Here is an 18269-nt window from a genome sequence, read left to right as displayed (position 1 = left end):
TGTCTTTCATTATGTTGAATTGTTGAAAATTTACTTTAAATAGGGTATAACTGTGAATCAGTGAGTAATTAGCCGTTATCTGAGAAGTTGTTTATTGAGAAGACGGATAATTTTTCTTTCTTAACTTTAAAGGAATCAGAAATTACTGTAAAACATACATTCATTGATATATGCTTCTATTGTGCTCGTGTTCTTCGATAGTCATTTTAGCTGTTTAACATATACTAAGCGAGTTCAAATTTTACCTTTCCATAAGAGCGCATTGGTGTCGCAAAATTAAATTATTTTGAGGGTATTGTTGTTCTTATGGAAAGGCAAAATTTGAGCAAAATTAAACATTAATCGACCGAAATGACTATCTATATATAAAATTCATAAAGACCTCGCAAGTTCCTAATATATAATTACTGTTATGTGACTATACGTCGATAAGAATTTTAATTTAAAAAAATTTGCAAAGCTTCATCCGCACTAATCGCATACACATACAAATTTCCAATTCTCCTTTATACAAGTAATGTGCATAATAGGCTTAAGCAGCAATTGGGGCTGTATCAGTATTATTGCAATATACTCGATAGACAATGATTATTTATGAAGCCGACTGTATGAATTCTAACGAGTTCAAGCAGTTCGTCAAACCACTAGGGCGATAACAAATGAGTTTTATGATAGTAAACAAATCGTATCGCCTCTGAGAGTGGACTATATCTGACGATCATTCTTAGTGTGATCGTAGTTCAGTGTTTCATATCATGGAAGCTCCGTTTAAGCTGAAACTCGAAAACCCAGCGAAGAGGGCCAATTGCTTTTCAAAGATCTTTTTTGTGCAAGTATTTGCACTTGTTTCGTAATTATAAATCTGTAAGTTCACTCCCTGATTGTAGATGGGTGATACCTTTGTTTTATAAGGGAACTAAAAGGCTGCTAACTCTGACAGACTTGTATAAACCTCTGGATAGGAACAAGTCTAAATACCTGGCAGAGAAACTGCATCGGGCTTGGAGTGATGAAATGGAGAAGGCTAGATTAAAAAATTATAGGCCCAAATTGATTAAAGCCATTGTCAAAGCTTTCTGGAGCCAGTATTACATATACGGGATTTACTTGTTTATTGTAATGATTTGTTTTAGGTGAGTTAAGATTTAAGCTTCTGGGATATTTTTTTTTGAGGAAAATATAATTCTTGACGATATGACGGATGGATCTAAAACTCACATTTAAATTTCCACAAATATTCTGAGCTTCGTGCAATCGCACACATGTAGATGGGTCCTATTAATGTTTTATCTCGCAAAAACTAGCTCTGATCCAATTCTTCAGACAACTCTTTATTTAATATAATAGAATTTATCTATTTGTTAATAATTATTTTTTTAGGCTCTACTAGCTTCTTTTTTATATATTTATTAATTCTATTATTTTGCTTTTGTTTTTTTAATCAAAGACTATTTGTGAGCACAAAATCGAGAACAAATCAATTGCCTACTAACAAATAAGTTTTTTCATTGTTTACGTACAATTTAACTGAGTTTATATTGCATTTTTTATGAAATTTATAGCTGTTTTCCTCAAAAACTAATTGATAGATCTTGAATCGCATTACATCACTGAATGTAATTTCTAAGGAACTTGAATTCGTGTTGTCACGTGACCCCTCGTGCCATTTCTAATTTTTAAGAGGGTTGCTGTGATGCAAATATGGGTGAAGTTTTGGGGTTAAATTTTATATAAATATTTGCCCTCTAAAAACTGTTTTAACGTATTTTGGGAATTTTTCGAAAAATTCTTATTTTTCAAGATTAAGTGGGAGGGGATCAAGTTTTCCTTGCATGACCTTGTATGTGGTCCTCTAGTAAACCATACACGCCATTTAAAATTGATTTTTTAGAACTCCTCAACCGTTCTTTCTCTCCAGGATGATAAGTCAATTCGGCGATAATAAAATAAATGATAGAACCGCCATGTACAGCTCAGCTACCGCTTTAGTCCTGCTTTCGTTCGGGGCAGTTGTTCTGCAGCACCAAGGTATCGTTGGGAGTGTGTGCTCGGGCATGAGAGTCAGAATTGCAGTTTCTAGTTTAGTTAACCGGAAGGTAAACTCCATCTTACTACCCCTAATGCCTTGATCATCTGATACTTTCAAGGTCTTGAAACTGAGCAAGAGGTCTATGGGTCAAACAGCCGCCGGGCAAATAGTTAACATCCTCTCCAACGACTGTCAAAGATTTGATTCTAGCGCTTTCTATTTGCACTATCTCTGGATTATGCCCTTTCAAATCGCTGTTACCACTTATCTTCTATGGAAAACCTTAGGGATTGCCTGTATAGTGGGAGTAGTGTGCATGATTTTCTGCACCATTCCTTTCCAGGGTTATTTAGGCAGCATTGCTTCGAGATGGCGAAGACTTACTGCAAAAAGAACAGATGACAGAGTTAAACTTATGAGTCAAATCATAAGCGGCATCAAGGTGATTAAAATGTATGCCTGGGAGCTGCCCTTCGAGAGGGTGATCAAGGTGTTAAGGCTCAAAGAAATCAGCGTGGTATCCAAATCCTCATATCTAAGAGGGTTTTATTTGAGCAATATGGTGTTTTTGGAAAGATTGACTCTTTGCTTGACCCTTGTCTGCTATACCTTACTGGGCAATAATATTAACGCAGGAATTGTGTTTTCTACTGCTCAGTTTCTCAATCTCTTGCAATGTAAGTTTTTTGACAACTTAGGTACGAAATAAAATATTATAATTTTTTAGTGGTTACTGCAATTATGTACCCAATGGCCGTTAGCGTTGGAGCTGAAACACTGGTTTCTATTAAAAGAATTGAGGAGTTTCTCCTTTTGGAGGAAAAGGAAGAATTAGCAGTGAGCCGTGCCGAAGATGAGGAGGTTGAAGTTAAAGCTGCAGTGGCTTATTGGGTACCAGAAGGCACGGTTTTAAAGAAAATTAATTTGGTGGTGCCTAAAGGGTGTTTGTGTGCGGTTATAGGCCCTGTGGGGGCAGGCAAAAGCTCCCTATTACAAGTGAGTCAGTTTTCTTGCCTCTGTAGTCAATCACATTAATGTTCTGTTGTCAGCTCCTGCTAGGGGAGCTAACTCTTATCTCCGGGAGTGTGCGAGTAGGGGGAACCATTTCCTATGCTTCTCAAGAGCCTTGGCTCTTTGCAGCTTCAATAAGAAACAACATTCTTTTTGGGAAAGAGTATTGCAAAGAACTCTATAAGAAAGTGACCAAAGCGTGCGCCTTGGCAAAGGATTTTGAGCAGCTGCCCTACGGTATTGAAATTCCCTATTTCAGGGATTTCAGTTATTTTTGTTTATTTAGGGGACCAGACTTTCGTAGGAGAAAGAGGGATTTCTTTGAGCGGTGGTCAGAGGGCTAGAATCAACTTGGCTCGAGCCATCTACAGGCAAGCAGATATTTATCTTCTGGATGACCCGTTATCAGCTGTGGACACACATGTAGGCAAGCATTTGTTTGAAAAGTGCATCGTTAAGCATCTGAAAGGGAAAACCCGAATTTTGGTTACTCATCAATTGCAGTACCTTAAGAAGGCCGATCTCATTGTAGTCCTTTATGAGGTAAATGTACAAAAAATGTATTATATTAACTCAGTGAAGAACTCTGTATTTTTAGGGGATAATTGAGGTTTTAGGAAGCTTTAAACAGCTCGCAAAATCTAATTTGGATTTCACCAAATTTTTTACCACTACAGAAGAAATTGTGGATGATAATGAGGTTGAAATGACTAAAGAAGTTCGTCATATATGTACAGACGGTAGCAGTTGTATAAGAAAATTCCATATTTTAGACCACAGGAAATCTTGAAGCATCTCTAGAACAGAGCACTCAAGAAGGCAAGCAGGAGAAAACAGAAGAGTTCCGGTTTCTTGGCGAATCACCACTTTGGGCCTATGTAAAATCTGTCAACAGTGTCTGTACTGTTATTTCTTTAATCGCTGTACTGGTAATCGCTCAGATAGGCTGTAGTGCCTGCGATTTATGGTCAGCTTTTTGGTATGATTTAATAATAATGAATTATATTATCGTAAAAAAACGCATTGCTTTGCATTAGGTCTAATCAGGAAGAGATGCGCCGCCTAGAAAATGCCCAAATTCAACTCTTAGACTCTTCCACCCCAGGCGCTAATGTTACTTCATATTCCTATGCTTCCCCCTCATTTAACGCAACATTTTTAGGACTTCCTTATGACTCTATTTTCGATCAATTACAAATCAACTATCTAGTCTACTCCCTCTTGAAAACCCACATTGCAATGTCCATTTACGGATCCCTGGTCATCTTGGTCATTCTGCTGACAATAGCCAGATCCATTCTGTTCTTCAACGCCTCCATGAAGGCCTCAAAGAACATCCATTCAAGTATGTTTCACTGTCTCCTACAGGCTCCTATGAAGTTCTTCGATGAGAACCCCAGTGGCAGGGTTTTGAACCGCTTTAGCAAAGATATGGGAGCCATTGACGAGATTCTACCTAAGGCTCTGTTGGAGGCCATGCAGGTAGGTTTTTCTAGGGGTTAAAGTATAAATTAAGTTTGATTGCGCTTTAAGATATTGCTGGTTATGTTGAGTAGCTTAGTAGCAGTCACTGTGTCCAATTACTACATGTTTTTGGCTATTTTGATCCTCGGTGCTATTTTCATGAAGATGCGTTCTTGGTTCATGGCCAGTGCCAGAGACATAAAGCATCTAGAAGGGATTGGTAAATAGGGGCTTATGAGGTTTATACGGATATTCAACTAAAGCTTAAAATTTTAGCAAAATCCTCAGTGTTTTCGCATATAACTTCATCCCTTAGAGGCTTGGTCACCATTAGAGCTTTCCAGGCTGAGCAGGAGCTCATTAATGAGTTCGACGAGCATCAAGTAAGTTTAACTAATATCCAGTTTTAGCAAAGAGAATATTTGTGGTTTGTAGGACGTCCATACTGCCGCCTACAATCTCACAATTCTCTGCGGAGAGTTCTTCGGACTATGGCTGGATATTATATGTGTAATCTTCATAGCTATAGTTTGCTTTGGGTTCTCCGTATCCGCACATCGTAAATCTTCACAATAAGTTTAATATACTTTTATAAATTGCTCTCATATGCAGTGGGATACGTGACCACTAGCAGTATGGTAGGCTTGGCTATTTCCCAATCGTTGACCCTGACCGGAATGCTGCAGTATGGAATGAAGCAATCCGCTGAAACCATTAACCAATTGACAAGTGTGGAACGCGTGCTGCAATATACCAAACTGCAGAATGAAGGACCTTTTGACACGCCTAAAAAAAAACTTCCAGTTCTGTCCTGGCCCAGTTTTGGAAGAATCCAGTTCAAAAACCTAAGCCTGTCTTATGTGGATGAAGATGGTCCTGTGCTGAAGAATTTAGAATTTATTATCCAATCTGGGAAGAAGGTTAATTTAATATTGAGAATTTTATAAATTCATATTAAAAAAATCATGTAGATTGGTGTGGTGGGCCGCACAGGCGCAGGCAAATCGTCCTTGATTTCAGCCCTATTTCGCTTAGCACCAATTCAAGGCCAGGTCTTAATCGACGATTTAGACATTAAAAACGTTGGCCTCACAGATTTGCGAAAGAAAATCTCCATTATCCCTCAAGAACCGGTGCTTTTCAGCGCTTCATTGAGGTTCAACTTGGATCCTTTCGAAGATTTTAAGGACGACGAAATGTGGAGCGCCCTAGAAGAAGTATACTTATCTATATGCCTATAGGTATTTTTCTACAAACATGTATTTAAGGTGGAACTAAAAAAAATGATACCAACCCTTGATTTCCAAGTGGCAGAAGGGGGTGTTAATTTCAGTTTAGGGGAAAGACAGCTTTTCTGCCTGGCTAGAGCCCTTTTGAGGAAAAATAAGATCTTAGTCTTAGACGAAGCTACTGCCAATGTTGATGCAATGTAAGTTATCAATCTTCGTACTTTACCATAAGAAAAATGGTTTCTTATCCAGCACTGATGGACTTATTCAAAAGACCATAAGAAGGAAATTCAAGCATTGTACTGTAATAACCATCGCCCATCGCCTTAATACTATAATGGACTCGGATAAAGTTTTGGTGATGGATGGGGGACATATAGTAGAGTATGATCATCCTCATAAGCTTCTCCAGCTACCTGAAGGCTATTTTACCGGGATGGTAATGGAGACTGGGCCTGCCATGACTGAGCAGCTGAGAATTGTGGCTCAGAACGCTTGGAGTGAGCAGGATGGTGGGGATGTTGAGAATTACCGATTTTAATGCTGTAAATTTTAAGTAAATAAATGTGTCTTTTATTAGAAAAGTTGCTATTATTCGTCACTCAAATCAACCCTCCCTTAAACTATCTATTCAAATCTTCCTGTATGTTTCAAGTTTCTTGATATTTGATATTTATCCCGCTGGTTTTAAAAAATTAATTCATGCTATTTTAGGCTAAAGTTTTTCACGATATTTTTGCCAGGAAATACCTGGAAATTCGAAAAAGTGTGAGTTATTTGTGTCTTTCAATTAATTATTGTTGCAAAGATCGGAAAGATGCTGTTGAATATGTATCCCTTTTTTAGTCCTTTTTAAACTAATTCAGGCATATTTTGTCTTAAAATGCTTATAAAATGATCAACATTTCATGTATTATGAAAAAGATTCTAATTAAAATAGTAATTTCTTTGTTTTTAACGCTTTCGGATGAGTTAAGTTTCTCGGATTGAAGTTAAAAAATGACGGCTTTCAACTTTCTATCATTGCCTGACAAACTGAGAAATGTCATAACGAAACAAACACATATAAAAAGTCGGCCATTTTTGTACACAACAAAATTGAAGAAGTTTAAATCCTGAAGCACGCAGTGCTGGGGCATTCAAGACTTGAGGATCATAGATGTTTCCCATTGACGATGTATATACGATTTTTTCCACTGCTAGATTTAAATATATTTTGTAAAATTACCATAAACTTACCTAAATTCAGTGCAAATTAAACCCAAAATATTAAAAGATAGCGTGTCATGAATTATAGCGTCAGTAGTAATGTTTCATTTGACATTCAATTCCATGGCTACCATACATATAACTGCAATGGGGTGAAAAATATACTTTTATGAAAAAATATACTTTATCAGTCACTCAGTCTATCCAATAATAGTCTTTTACAGCTAATGGTGGAAAAAATTATTATAGAATTATTTTGTGGTTTATTACGCCATCTAGCCTCCTCACGCGCCATCAAAATCAACCCTCCTAAAGGCCACTATCCCCTAAATTATCGATTAGATCCTCCCTTCTCCCTTTTATTCCCATGTGTTGTTTCTGCCAAACGAAAACAGTGCATTTTGTACAACATGCCTTCTCTACCTAAAGGGGGTTTAGGGCCGAATCAAGAAAGACCTCACACCTTGTATGTGGGCCCGGGACAGAATTTGTCTTGGCCAGAGAAGGATAGGAACATTACCTACCACATACCTTCAGGTAACCTTCAAGACCTAATTACAAAGGGCCCTCTTTTTGGTTTACTAAGGGCCTTATAAATTGCGCGAATTAACTAAAAACCATTTATGTTTATCTCTAATTGTTCTCAATGTTTGTGCAGTCTGTGACGAATTTTACTATCCAAGTGAAGGTCGTAAGTTGTCAGAAGCTTTAAGAACCGTTTTTGATGTCTTTTTCTCGAATTCTACCATAGGTATGCAGCCTTCGAAAGACTTGCGAGTAATCCATCAAAAAACGTAGGAGTTTTTGCAGCATTACTTCATCTGTAGAATCTTAATTAATCACGGCCTTAGTCTAGTTGCCCTCATCTTAATTACTATTAGATTTCTTGATGCAGTTGAATTTAAATAGGCTTGTTTATATATGCTTATATTGTTAAGAAAATAATGTTTAAGTACTAATGTACCCTTCTCCAGGGACTTGGTGGCCTTGGTGCGACTACTGGAAAGAGCCTCAACACATTTTGTACCAATTAGCCAACGTCTGCTTCGTCATAGCATACTCCTCCACCTGTTCCAAGAAGGGCGTCCTCTTCATGCACTCTTGGCTAATTTTCGGTAAGTCCTCCTTTCAAAATCCACCCTCAGACTTTACCAGCACCTTACAGGCCTTATGCTATTCTCCACATGGGCTTGGAACATCATCTGCGCTCCAGACGTTTTCACCTGGAATTTCGCTTTCATGCTCATGAATATGGCGCAAGTCTTCCACATCCTCTATCAACTGAGACCGGTGAAATTCGACCCGGAACTCGAAGAAGTCTTTCATAATCTTTTCGAACCCTTCAAGGTTGTTTTAGGCTATTTTAATGTGGTTTTATTAATGGTTTTGTTTGGTAGTTGTCCAGGCTACAGTTTAAGCGCATGGTGAGCTCAGATTTCGCACAAATTATGTCGTTACATGCAGGAGAAGCTTATGCTGTTCAAAACTTGACCAGGACTGACAGACTAGGGCTGCTGCTCTCTGGAAAAGTTTGTGAGTTTCGGTTTATGAAAATGGAGGTTTATGATGGATATTTTAGGTGAATGTCTTGAGCGACAATCAGTTCTTGCATCCAATTCTGCCCTGTGAATTTCTAGATTCTCCAGAATTTGAGTCGAGTCGTAATACTGTAGATGACAAGTTTAAGGTGGCCATAGTTGCTGCTAGTTCCTGCAGATACCTCTATTGGCAAAGATCGGCCTTGGAATATCTTTTCGTCAAGGATACCTATATAGCCACTGTGCTCACCACCTTAATCGCCAGGGACATCACTACAAAACTTTACGCGATGAACAATAAAATAGTGACGGCAAAGGGCTCGCATTTGGATATCCGCCTGCCAAGCATCACCTCGTCTCTCGCCTCAGGAGGAGAATACAAGAGCCCCATAAGGACTAAAAGAGTTAATGGAGGTAACTTTAGTATCAACCATTTTCTGCAGGTTTTATGTGGTTTTCAGCTGTTTGCAGTGCCACTGTCGAAACCTACTGCAACGAAAGTCAGAGGCAAAAACAGAAACAGTATGGGAAAATCAATAAGGAGCCTCAAAGCTGCTATGCAGGGGAGATGGAGCCCCTCACGGAGCTACCCTCTTTGGATGACTTGACCTCTAATGACGTGGAGAGCTGGTTGGAGACCAGTTCAAAATATCATAGTTGCGAGCTTGTTGATACTGAATAAAATCGTCTTTTGTGGTTTTATTGCGCAAAACAGATGTTGTATTACGGGGGCTGAAGTCATAAGAAAAAATCAAATTAACTAAAGCAAACTGTGGGTGACAGTGATTATCTTCCGTTATCAATAAACCAGTAAGCTTTATGAGTGATTTGTAAATAATTGTTAGTTTTAGTACAAATAAAATAATAGGCATACATATTATTACTGGCTCCCGGGCAATATGCCCATAAGAGCACGTGTACCCCCTTGGGCACAAACTCGGTAAAACTGAGGGATTTTTCGATATAACACTGTGTTAAATCCACCTAAGTAAACATAGATATCCTTTTAATTAGGTTGTACTCTAACAACTGATGATCAGCGACAAAGTCATGTCTTCCAACATTAAATGTTAAGAGGAACGCATCAATAGATTCTGCATCAAATGCAGCTCCACTTTTGTTCGTAACCTCGAGTCAAATTTTTCCCTTTACCCGCTCCTCATTGTGTCTTAAAACCCCATAAAAAACTGCAATAAATATCAATCGACAGCCTTGCAAAAGGGTTATAGAGGCTCAATACAAATAGTCGAAAAAGGATCGGCTATGGTCGGAAATTTAATGTTTCGAAAAAATTTTATTGGCGATTCGCTCTATTTTCGCATTTCACTCAAACAGATGGTGAAGGGTTGATTGTAACCTCGAAACGCATAGGACTCATAAAGGAATACACGGAGCTCAAAAAATGACCTCCCCCCTATGGGTATACCTACGATTTCTTGTAAGTTCTGCAAAAAGAAATCATAAAGTTCCTAATAGTTAATTTCTAAACGGTCGTTATGTCTTTCTTTCTAGCAAAGGGAGAGCTCCAACCCCTTTTTTTGCTATTTTTGCAGGAAGCGAAAGAACATATAAAATATGGAAGTTTAGATTCTCAATTCTTTGGTTTGTTTAAGCACCTAATCAAACTTAATGCCTTACAATAGGTCTTTTTCCCTAAATCCTGGCCTGGAGCAAGGTATGTCCCGGAGAAAAAGGGGGTTGTTCTGGTCTGTTGATTGAGGCAGCTGCAACCGTTTCGTGTTTCGAGCAAATGTGATTTTTGGCTTTGATTTGTGTTGTATGCGAGCCATGAAATCTAACTTTTACGCTTGTTATTTCGACATAAAGTCCTACTAAATAAATAGAGTACAAAATTAGCGAAGACACTACGTATTTGAATTTTTCCCAAGTAAGGCAAAAATTTAGTCGGTTTTTCATAAGTAACAGGCTTTAGATAGGCAATCTAAAAATGTTTAAATCGGAGCTTAAGAGCCTCCCTTAAAAGCTATTAACAGTATTACCAGTAGATTATTCCAAATGACATCATTTCAAAGGTAACATCCGCATACATTAAAGGTGTCGGACCCTTCTTAATCCTTACGGGCCCCATGGAGCATAACCCGATTTTTTACTGACACAATACAGTTTTTTCCGTTTTTTAGGGAATTTGCCGAAGCGCTGGACTCGACAGATGGTACGATTTAATTCCGTAAATAGTAATAATGCAAAATTCAAACTTGCCGCCAAGGGATTTTTAATAAAACGCATTCTAATTTTCACAGTACCACCGAATTATTAGAGTGCCTTCTTTGTGTGTCTCAAGGTTTTAACGCGAAAAAGGAAAATGTTCTGATTGACTTCAATAATTTGAACACTCGAAAGTCAAAATCTTGCTCACCAATAATATACCACTTTCGGCAGTCATGATCTTGCCGATCAGCTATTTCACTATAGCGACTTTTCATTAGCGTCTTCGACTTATTGTTCTCGTATAATTCCTTGTCATTCGATGGATGGTCCGCGTGTTTGACTTTAAATGGCCAATTGCTTGCATTTCTTATGAATTTGATACTTTTGACAGTATCTTTAACTATGTTCGAGTTCTCAATCCTAGATATAAAGTTAATCGAGATTTGAGTGCTGTCGGTTGAAGTTGAATTTTTGAAAAATTATTTAAGAAGCTATAGCAGATCGAATTAAAAATCCTAAGCCGAAAATACTATTAAATATTATTAAGCATTTTCGGCTTATTCTCGGCTCTGCCAGATAATATAAATGGTCTATGATGTCAGAAATTCGAATTTGTTAAACCGCATTCTTTGCATCCAACAAAATTTCTTGATCAGCTAAGAGCGCTGGAAACTAGATTTTAGAACATTTTTTCGGAAAATCGAAAACGCAACTGGAATTGTGAGCGACTGATCTTTTAAAGTCGAACCTGTGACTCATCCGTCAAATGAGCTCAAATTGTCCAAGACAATAAGTCAAAAACTCTGTAAGTCTTTAATGTCAAAAGTAGGATGGTTTCAAAGAGGTTTTTATTTGAGAATATTTTTATCAGGGAAGACTGGCGATGAGCTAAAAAGTGAAATTTTATCATATTTTGATTATTTACTTTGAAAAGTTTTCCCTGAAAGTACTTCTTTACGATTCATATGCATTCTTTGAGCGGCCATATATTGGAGAGTCATTTCACTCAATTTACGTACAGATCATATAACAAATATTATTTAGTTTATATAGCAAATAAGAAAAAAGAAATAAAATTAAAAATTAAAAAAGAGAAGAAGGGCCTTATCTAGATGTAACAGTCTATGCAGTAAAATCACATAAAATATTAATAAACAAATAAAATAAAAGTTAACCAATTACTAACTTTTTAATATATTTTATGTGAAAATGAAACACATAGTCAAATAAGAAATTAAATATTGAATAATGTTTAGAAGTTATTTTGTAAATCAAGACTTATTGCTGCAAATTTTCCGGATCAACAATAAAAATAGCATTAATAAAATAACATGAATGAAATAACATAATAAACAATGAAAAAAGCATAAAATATAATGTTGGTAAAATTAATTTATTTGTTATCTTTTTCTTATTTGCTGTTTAAACCTTGATAATTTTTTCAACTATAGATATTGTGGAGAAACATGCCTATACCTTTCCAATAAACCGAGAACTGTCATAACAAAACAAAGATGACGATAAAAAATCAGCTATTTTTAATATAAGAAAACTAAATAAAAATGACTCATTTGCCCCATTTCCCCCCTAGGGAGATCTGTCCGGTTACAGTACTCTCATAAAACGCTATAATTTATCTTTTTAGAGAAGGTTTAATAGAGCCAAGGGTCCCAGAGGGCCGCGGCCCCAAAAATCCGATAATTTCAGCCCATTGTCTCCTGCCTAACAAGAGATTAGGGTTAGGGTGGCTTATTTAAAACGTCCAAAGATACTTAACATGTATAAAAGTAAACACCAACGTTGAAAAATTAGTAATGTTAGAATAACAATATGAGTGAGAAAGTTGCTTGTATCTTAAAGGCGAGATTAGTCCTTAAGGGTGCACCTAACAACTAAACTAAACATAGTGCACCACCATATTTATATTGTAATATTTCAGCCCTTTTAACTTTCTATTTAACCATATCAGTTCAAAAGGGTTGTCGTCTTCCGATGGGACCTTTATTGACACCTCGGTCCAATTTGTAAGAGAAATTCTAAATATTGATAAAACTTTTTTCGGTAATTCTATATTCTGGTCAGAAAAGAACCCAATGGACAGATGGGCACAGTAGAAATTTAATTATTCAAAGGGAGCAAATAATTGCTATTGGCAATCAGTAGGGTGCCTTATTGTGTCTGAAATGGTCCAAACTCGCCCTTATGGCCCTTGCAATAAAGGTGGATAGTTGGAAAGGTCTGAGGGTGGAAACGGGGCGCTATGGAACGCATTTCATGCAGATCAAACAACTACTTGACTGTATTACCATGAATAAATGATTCGCAAAGCTCGTTAAAAGTAATTAATATACTCGTGCAATAAGCAAATTTACTTACTGGTTTTGTTTTAAGCGATGGAGAAATTCTTGGTCTTTCCCACTCACTTTTCCCATGAGAATTATCCAACTAAAAAAATAGTATTTTAAGGATCTTCCTAAGCCAACAATATCACTTTTTACTTATTCAAGTGCGGTATTACTAACTGGCGGCACGTGACCTGCACGCGACTTAAGGGCATGCAATAATGTATCTCTTACGGCACGTGTTGGTCACACTTGCGGCAAAGTGCAATAGTGTTTTATTGTACGTATTATTGCGTTATTAGGGTGTAAGCCCCGTGAAGGTGGACAGATTTTTTGAATTCCAAATGCTTAAGAAGGGGTTGCATTTGCCAGGAAATCAATTAATAAACATAACTGAGGCAAATGCGGCAGGATTAACGCGATAGTGGCCCCATAAACTGATGCCTAAATCCGTCATAATCTCCTCATTGAGGGTGACTAAGCCGTATTGTACTGAATCAGGCCTAAAATATAAATTACGTGAGATCTTGTATATAGAAGCCCTTTGTACTGAGGCTTCCATGAAACTTGCGATTTCAATTCACTTTTACTGAACCAATTGTCGGAACCGGTAGGCAATCAAAGATTTTGGAAATTTAGCTGAACCTGAGGAGTGACATAGGCGTAATCGACATGAAAAAATAGTCAAGAGAGACAATAAAGTAGGAAAGAAAACTACGTGTAAATTACCCTAATAGTTGTGCCCCTCCCAGACCAAACACCCGTCAACCAATGAATAGTTCGGCTTCACCCACTAAATGGGAGCTTAAACGCTGGAGGGGGCCCACGTTGGATGAATTATCCACCCTATATTCTTCGGTTAGTTGCCACAAACCCTGACTGGTGCCGATGGTGGTGTGCAACGTGTCGTAATCGCCGGTCGGATGCGTGAGTTAAAGTGGTACCTGCTGAAAAAATATTTACTGTGAAATGTCAATGTAAGTACTATCAACTAAAAACATACCTATCATTGCCCTTGTTTTCTAACTGCATGATGTCTTTCATTTCCAGTATGAGCAGCTATGGCATCTCCAAATATGAATCCTCCTATGAGGACAGTTGCGATTCCGGCTTTGATTACTCCTACAAATCTGAATCTTCATTCCTGGACTTAGAAACTGAGTTTACAACTCCCAAAAAAACCCCAATTCCCGACTTCAACCCTGCCCTATACAACAAATTCAACTCGGCCTTCTACGAGGCTTTGGAGAGGCCTCACTACCAGGAAAATATCAGCTGCAGGAAAAATCTTTTAGAGGACTTCAACGAGGCTGAGGCCAATAAGCCTAAAAAGCGATATGCCACTGGTAGGAACCGAGTGTCCAGGGCTAAGAGTCCTGGTCAGATTATGAAGATCAAGAAAGTGCGAAGGCTGAAGGCGAATGACAGAGAGAGAAACAGGATGCATATGCTCAACGAGGCTTTAGATCGGTTGAGGTGCGTGTTGCCCAGTTTTCCTGAAGATACCAAGCTGACGAAAATTGAAACGTTGCGGTTTGCTCATAACTATATTCAGGCGCTGTCCGAAGCTGCTAAGGATGTGGAGAAGTTTTCAACAGAAGACAGTGTAATTGTAAACGTGGGGAATATGACGGTATCCATAAATAAGGAGGGAAATAGTATGGCCTCTAGAGGAGAGGAGAGGAGGTCGCATGCTTCAGTAATAAGCGGCAGCATTACGAATGCAAGTTTTATGCAAGATTACAATAATTCTAATGGGATTTGCGAGAACTACTCGAGGACTTATCAGTATGACGTGCCTTATTACGGTCATTATAATAGTCCGAGTGACCAGTATTTTAATAGTGGATTTAACAACAATGTTGCGTATGAATATGATGGATTTCACAGTATGAAAGTGCTAGAGTAATTTAGCTAGAGTTGATAGTAACTAAATGGAGAATATTATCAGCCATTTTGTTATAGGGCAATATTTTTTACGAAATGTGCGTTATTGAGACTATTTTGGAGCAGATTAATGTAAAAATACCTAACGTGATTATAAACATATTTTTGTACTTCAACTGTTAGGATCCTAATGAATTTCGATACCCAAGAAAGAACATTATCTAGTCAATATCAACAGTATGTGATTTTTATTTTTAATGTTTTATATTAGGTCTTAGGCCTAGTTGTATGAAGAAAAATTAATAAACTGTTTCCTCATAAAGTTGGTTCTATTTAATTAATTTGTTGTCCGTCTCAAACGCGTTAAAATACATTTTTATGAATTATTATTTCTAATTCAAAATTAATAAACATTTTATTCAAAGAATCACGAGCTTCACAGTAACGAACAAAGATAGTACTTAATGTCATTTCGATATCACCTTTACTTGACGTATTTTTAATTGACTACCTCAATATGACAAAAATCGTACACTCATTAATGGCTAATTTTTTGTCTTAAATTCGTGTCAATTTCCTGTACCTGCAATAATCGAAAATCCGGTCCTGTTACTTAGAGAAATTATAGTTTTATTTACACGTGCTAGTCCGAAAATGCAGGACCAACAGGGGTACACGTATTGAAGGCAACTCGTACTTCAGTGTTATATATTTTGTAGTGCATTCGAGTCAAACCACCCTTGCAGAGTAAAGAGGGTAGCTGCCAGCGGCGGGGTAATTTAAAAAAATCATTTGAAAGAAAAAAAATTCTCATTTATCATAGTTTCTGGTTAGAAATTATGAATGGTATATCGATAAACAAACAATTTCGGTGATGTTTTGATGCCTCATGGAGGTGTTTTTGCTTAAATTGGCTACGCCACTGTCGAGTACAAGGCTGAATGGCAATGTTAAAACGGCGAGGGGGTGAAAATAACCGCCCTGAAAGCAGGGTGCACCTGTTCATCAGCAAATCGTACATAGATTTGACATTGAGATTTTAACGCTTATCAGTTTTATTGGTGCATGCGGTCTGTTAGCTTTGGACACTTTATTAAGAAACCATTAAGCAGTCTCAGAGCTTCAACGAGAACCAAAATTCGTAGTTTTACCTTATCTCTTATTTCTGTTTCGTTCTAAAAGGGACACTTAATCCGGGGTAAAAAAGCAAAAAATGCATGTATAAAGTTTTAATACTTCTAAATTTATTTTTAAAAAGTTCCAGGTTTATTATTGTTACATGCAAAACATCAAGCTTGAAGAGCTCAAATCATTACTCAAATAGTTGCGACAGTAAAAAAACGAACGCCCTAAAGGGTTGCATTCGAGCCGCCCTTCGGCCCTTTATTCCCGGTCTAACCGTGTAGAATTTAAACACCCTGTCCTGCATTTTTAATGTTCATAACCACGTGTATTTGTGTACGTAGCCTACAATAGAGCTTTTACGCTCATTACATCGTTAAGCTTTTAAATCTATAAAACAGACTCGAACATAGTTGAGCTCTTAATGGTTCTCTTTTCACTCTCTATTTACTTTAAACAATTCCAAAAATAAAATTACGTTTTTTTTTATAGAATAAAGCGTCTTTTCGGATGAGGACCCTTGAGGTTTAACAATCCCGCAGAATTTTGTTTACTATTAAGGAATAAATTTATGAGGTCATACCAACGTTCTACAAGGCTAAAACATAGTTAATTTTGTCCTGTCTTGAATCATTTGGAGGCTTTCATGACCTCAAATCTCTTATTTCCTCTATCATACTTGTATTTTCAGTTAACCAACACGATAAAATAATACATTGTTAAAATAGTCGAATTTAAGCTGGTTTTGTAAAAGTATACACCTAACAAATATTATTATAAAACCTACACCTAATATATCCTTAATAGTGATTACACTTCACACTGCTCGCCATTGGGATCTCTGAAAGGGAGATAGTTACAAGCACAGTAAAATGAACAAAGTTGCGCTTAGCATAATGCTTATTAAAAGTCCATGTATCTTTACAGTAAATATATCTGTATCTATTTTATCTAAAGCATGATAATTTCGTCAATCAGTCGGTTTAACTGTGGACTACTGACCTATGGATGGAAATGTCGGCAGTCAGAGCGATCGACTATTCGATGAGCGAGAGATTGATCGATCCATCGACGGCTACAAAAAAAAATTGTGAAATTTGTCGTTTGTTATGCCTTTCTGGTATTCTTTTTAAACTGAGATTTTCGAAGGACTTGTAATAAAATTGACGAATGTTTATTGAGTTGCCTATGTAAGAGTCAGATAAGAGTAGTGTCAGAATATATAAGGGCAAATTCAGAAGTTAAATAATCTTTCCAGTATTATTATTCAATTTCTCTCTTACCTATTCTTCAAATGCTCATCATTAACACATGCTTTCATTAATAAAAAAGTTTTAATTAGTAATATATCTCTTGCAAACCCCTTATTTGTTTCCTTATAGTGACCCTGGGAAGTTTCACATTATCCGTAATTTCACATAAACAACAATAAAGATAATTCTGGTTTTTTTTTAACTCTATGTAAAAGCCAGACAGTTTCATTTTATTATAGACATTTCATGGATAAAAACCAATTAAGTGTGTGCTTAAATGTTGTAATAAAAAATATTTCATTATAAAGCTCTAACTGCTTAAAAACAGAAATCTACACAATGACAAAAAGTTCATCTTACTTATAAAATGATAAGGCGTTCTTGCTTAAAAAAAAAAAAACACATTTTATGAGTGATTGCAATATTTTTTGTCGTTGTTATGTGTGAAATGTGTCTGGATTATGCCGCACGAACACATAAAAAATATCTATAACAGGACAAATACCCCAAGATTATAATTTATTCTTTTTTGCCCAGTATCAGTCACCAAAAATTTTACTCGTAGCTTTTTAGGTATTTTAGTCCGCTTGGTGATTCATACAAAATCTATATGTTTAAAGAAGTTTAAATGATTTGCATCACCTACAGAGAATCAATATCTTTTTAAAATTATTGATTCTCCCTCTCTATTAAAAAAAAAAAAATGCTCCTATGACAGTAAATTATAAATAAACGCAGGAATAATTGCAGGAAATCAACAATTAAAGACAAGTGTTATGTAAAGAATATTCATACTGCCATGTAATATTATTTACTGTTAGTAACTGATTCGTTAGCATTTCCATGACAACCGCATGTGTTTCCCGATTTCAAAACACAAACCAAACGTCACCTCTGAAGATTGGCAGAATTAAGATTTCAATAATTTTATGACGAACAATATTGTCTACAACTCTTAGGCTACTACTTTTTTCGTCGAAATCATTGACTTCGCCTGCGGCTCGGTCACCAGCATT

The 18269-nt window shown here is 36.8% G+C and overlaps 3 protein-coding genes across 3 annotated transcripts; all 3 read left to right on the top strand.

The window, feature by feature from the left end:
* The first annotated feature begins 852 nt into the window (after positions 1–852).
* On the top strand, positions 853–6317 carry LOC136412028 (ATP-binding cassette sub-family C member 4-like). Its single transcript, XM_066394881.1, has 16 exons — positions 853–1133; positions 1892–2096; positions 2148–2706; positions 2757–3025; positions 3079–3277; positions 3327–3583; positions 3639–3758; positions 3814–4019; positions 4078–4522; positions 4574–4724; positions 4781–4887; positions 4940–5063; positions 5117–5424; positions 5476–5721; positions 5773–5933; positions 5986–6317. Exons 1-16 carry the CDS (start codon positions 1015–1017, stop codon positions 6272–6274), a joined length of 3765 nt encoding a protein of 1254 aa, XP_066250978.1. The 5' UTR covers positions 853–1014; the 3' UTR covers positions 6275–6317.
* A 975-nt stretch (positions 6318–7292) lies between these two features.
* LOC136412268 (popeye domain-containing protein 3-like) lies at positions 7293–9192 on the top strand. Its single transcript, XM_066395288.1, has 6 exons — positions 7293–7479; positions 7917–8057; positions 8108–8289; positions 8340–8471; positions 8522–8894; positions 8942–9192. Exons 1-6 carry the CDS (start codon positions 7353–7355, stop codon positions 9160–9162), a joined length of 1176 nt encoding a protein of 391 aa, XP_066251385.1. The 5' UTR covers positions 7293–7352; the 3' UTR covers positions 9163–9192.
* A 4850-nt stretch (positions 9193–14042) lies between these two features.
* On the top strand, positions 14043–15108 carry tap (Basic helix-loop-helix neural transcription factor tap). The gene has a single exon (XM_066395081.1). The coding sequence runs from the start codon at positions 14043–14045 to the stop codon at positions 14898–14900; it is 858 nt and encodes a 285-aa protein (XP_066251178.1). The 3' UTR covers positions 14901–15108.
* The last annotated feature ends 3161 nt before the right edge of the window (positions 15109–18269 follow it).

This window comes from Euwallacea similis, chromosome 11 (genome assembly GCF_039881205.1).
Source record: "Euwallacea similis isolate ESF13 chromosome 11, ESF131.1, whole genome shotgun sequence".
NCBI lineage: Eukaryota > Metazoa > Arthropoda > Insecta > Coleoptera > Curculionidae > Euwallacea > Euwallacea similis.
This window is presented reverse-complemented; position numbering and strand designations above follow the sequence as displayed.

Excerpts from the sequence above, each read along its gene's own strand:
- LOC136412028 (XM_066394881.1), top strand. The coding sequence starts at position 1,015 with ATGGAGAAGGCTAGATTAAAAAATTATAGGCCCAAATTGATTAAAGCC. Across the intron at positions 5,064-5,116 it reads GTTCTCCGTATCCGCACATC|TGGGATACGTGACCACTAGC; the intron begins GTAAATCTTCAC and ends TCTCATATGCAG. Across the intron at positions 5,425-5,475 it reads TTATCCAATCTGGGAAGAAG|ATTGGTGTGGTGGGCCGCAC; the intron begins GTTAATTTAATA and ends AAAATCATGTAG.
- LOC136412268 (XM_066395288.1), top strand. The coding sequence starts at position 7,353 with ATGCCTTCTCTACCTAAAGGGGGTTTAGGGCCGAATCAAGAAAGACCT. Across the intron at positions 8,472-8,521 it reads GGCTGCTGCTCTCTGGAAAA|GTGAATGTCTTGAGCGACAA; the intron begins GTTTGTGAGTTT and ends TGGATATTTTAG. Across the intron at positions 8,895-8,941 it reads GACTAAAAGAGTTAATGGAG|CTGTTTGCAGTGCCACTGTC; the intron begins GTAACTTTAGTA and ends TGTGGTTTTCAG.
- tap (XM_066395081.1), top strand. The coding sequence starts at position 14,043 with ATGAGCAGCTATGGCATCTCCAAATATGAATCCTCCTATGAGGACAGT.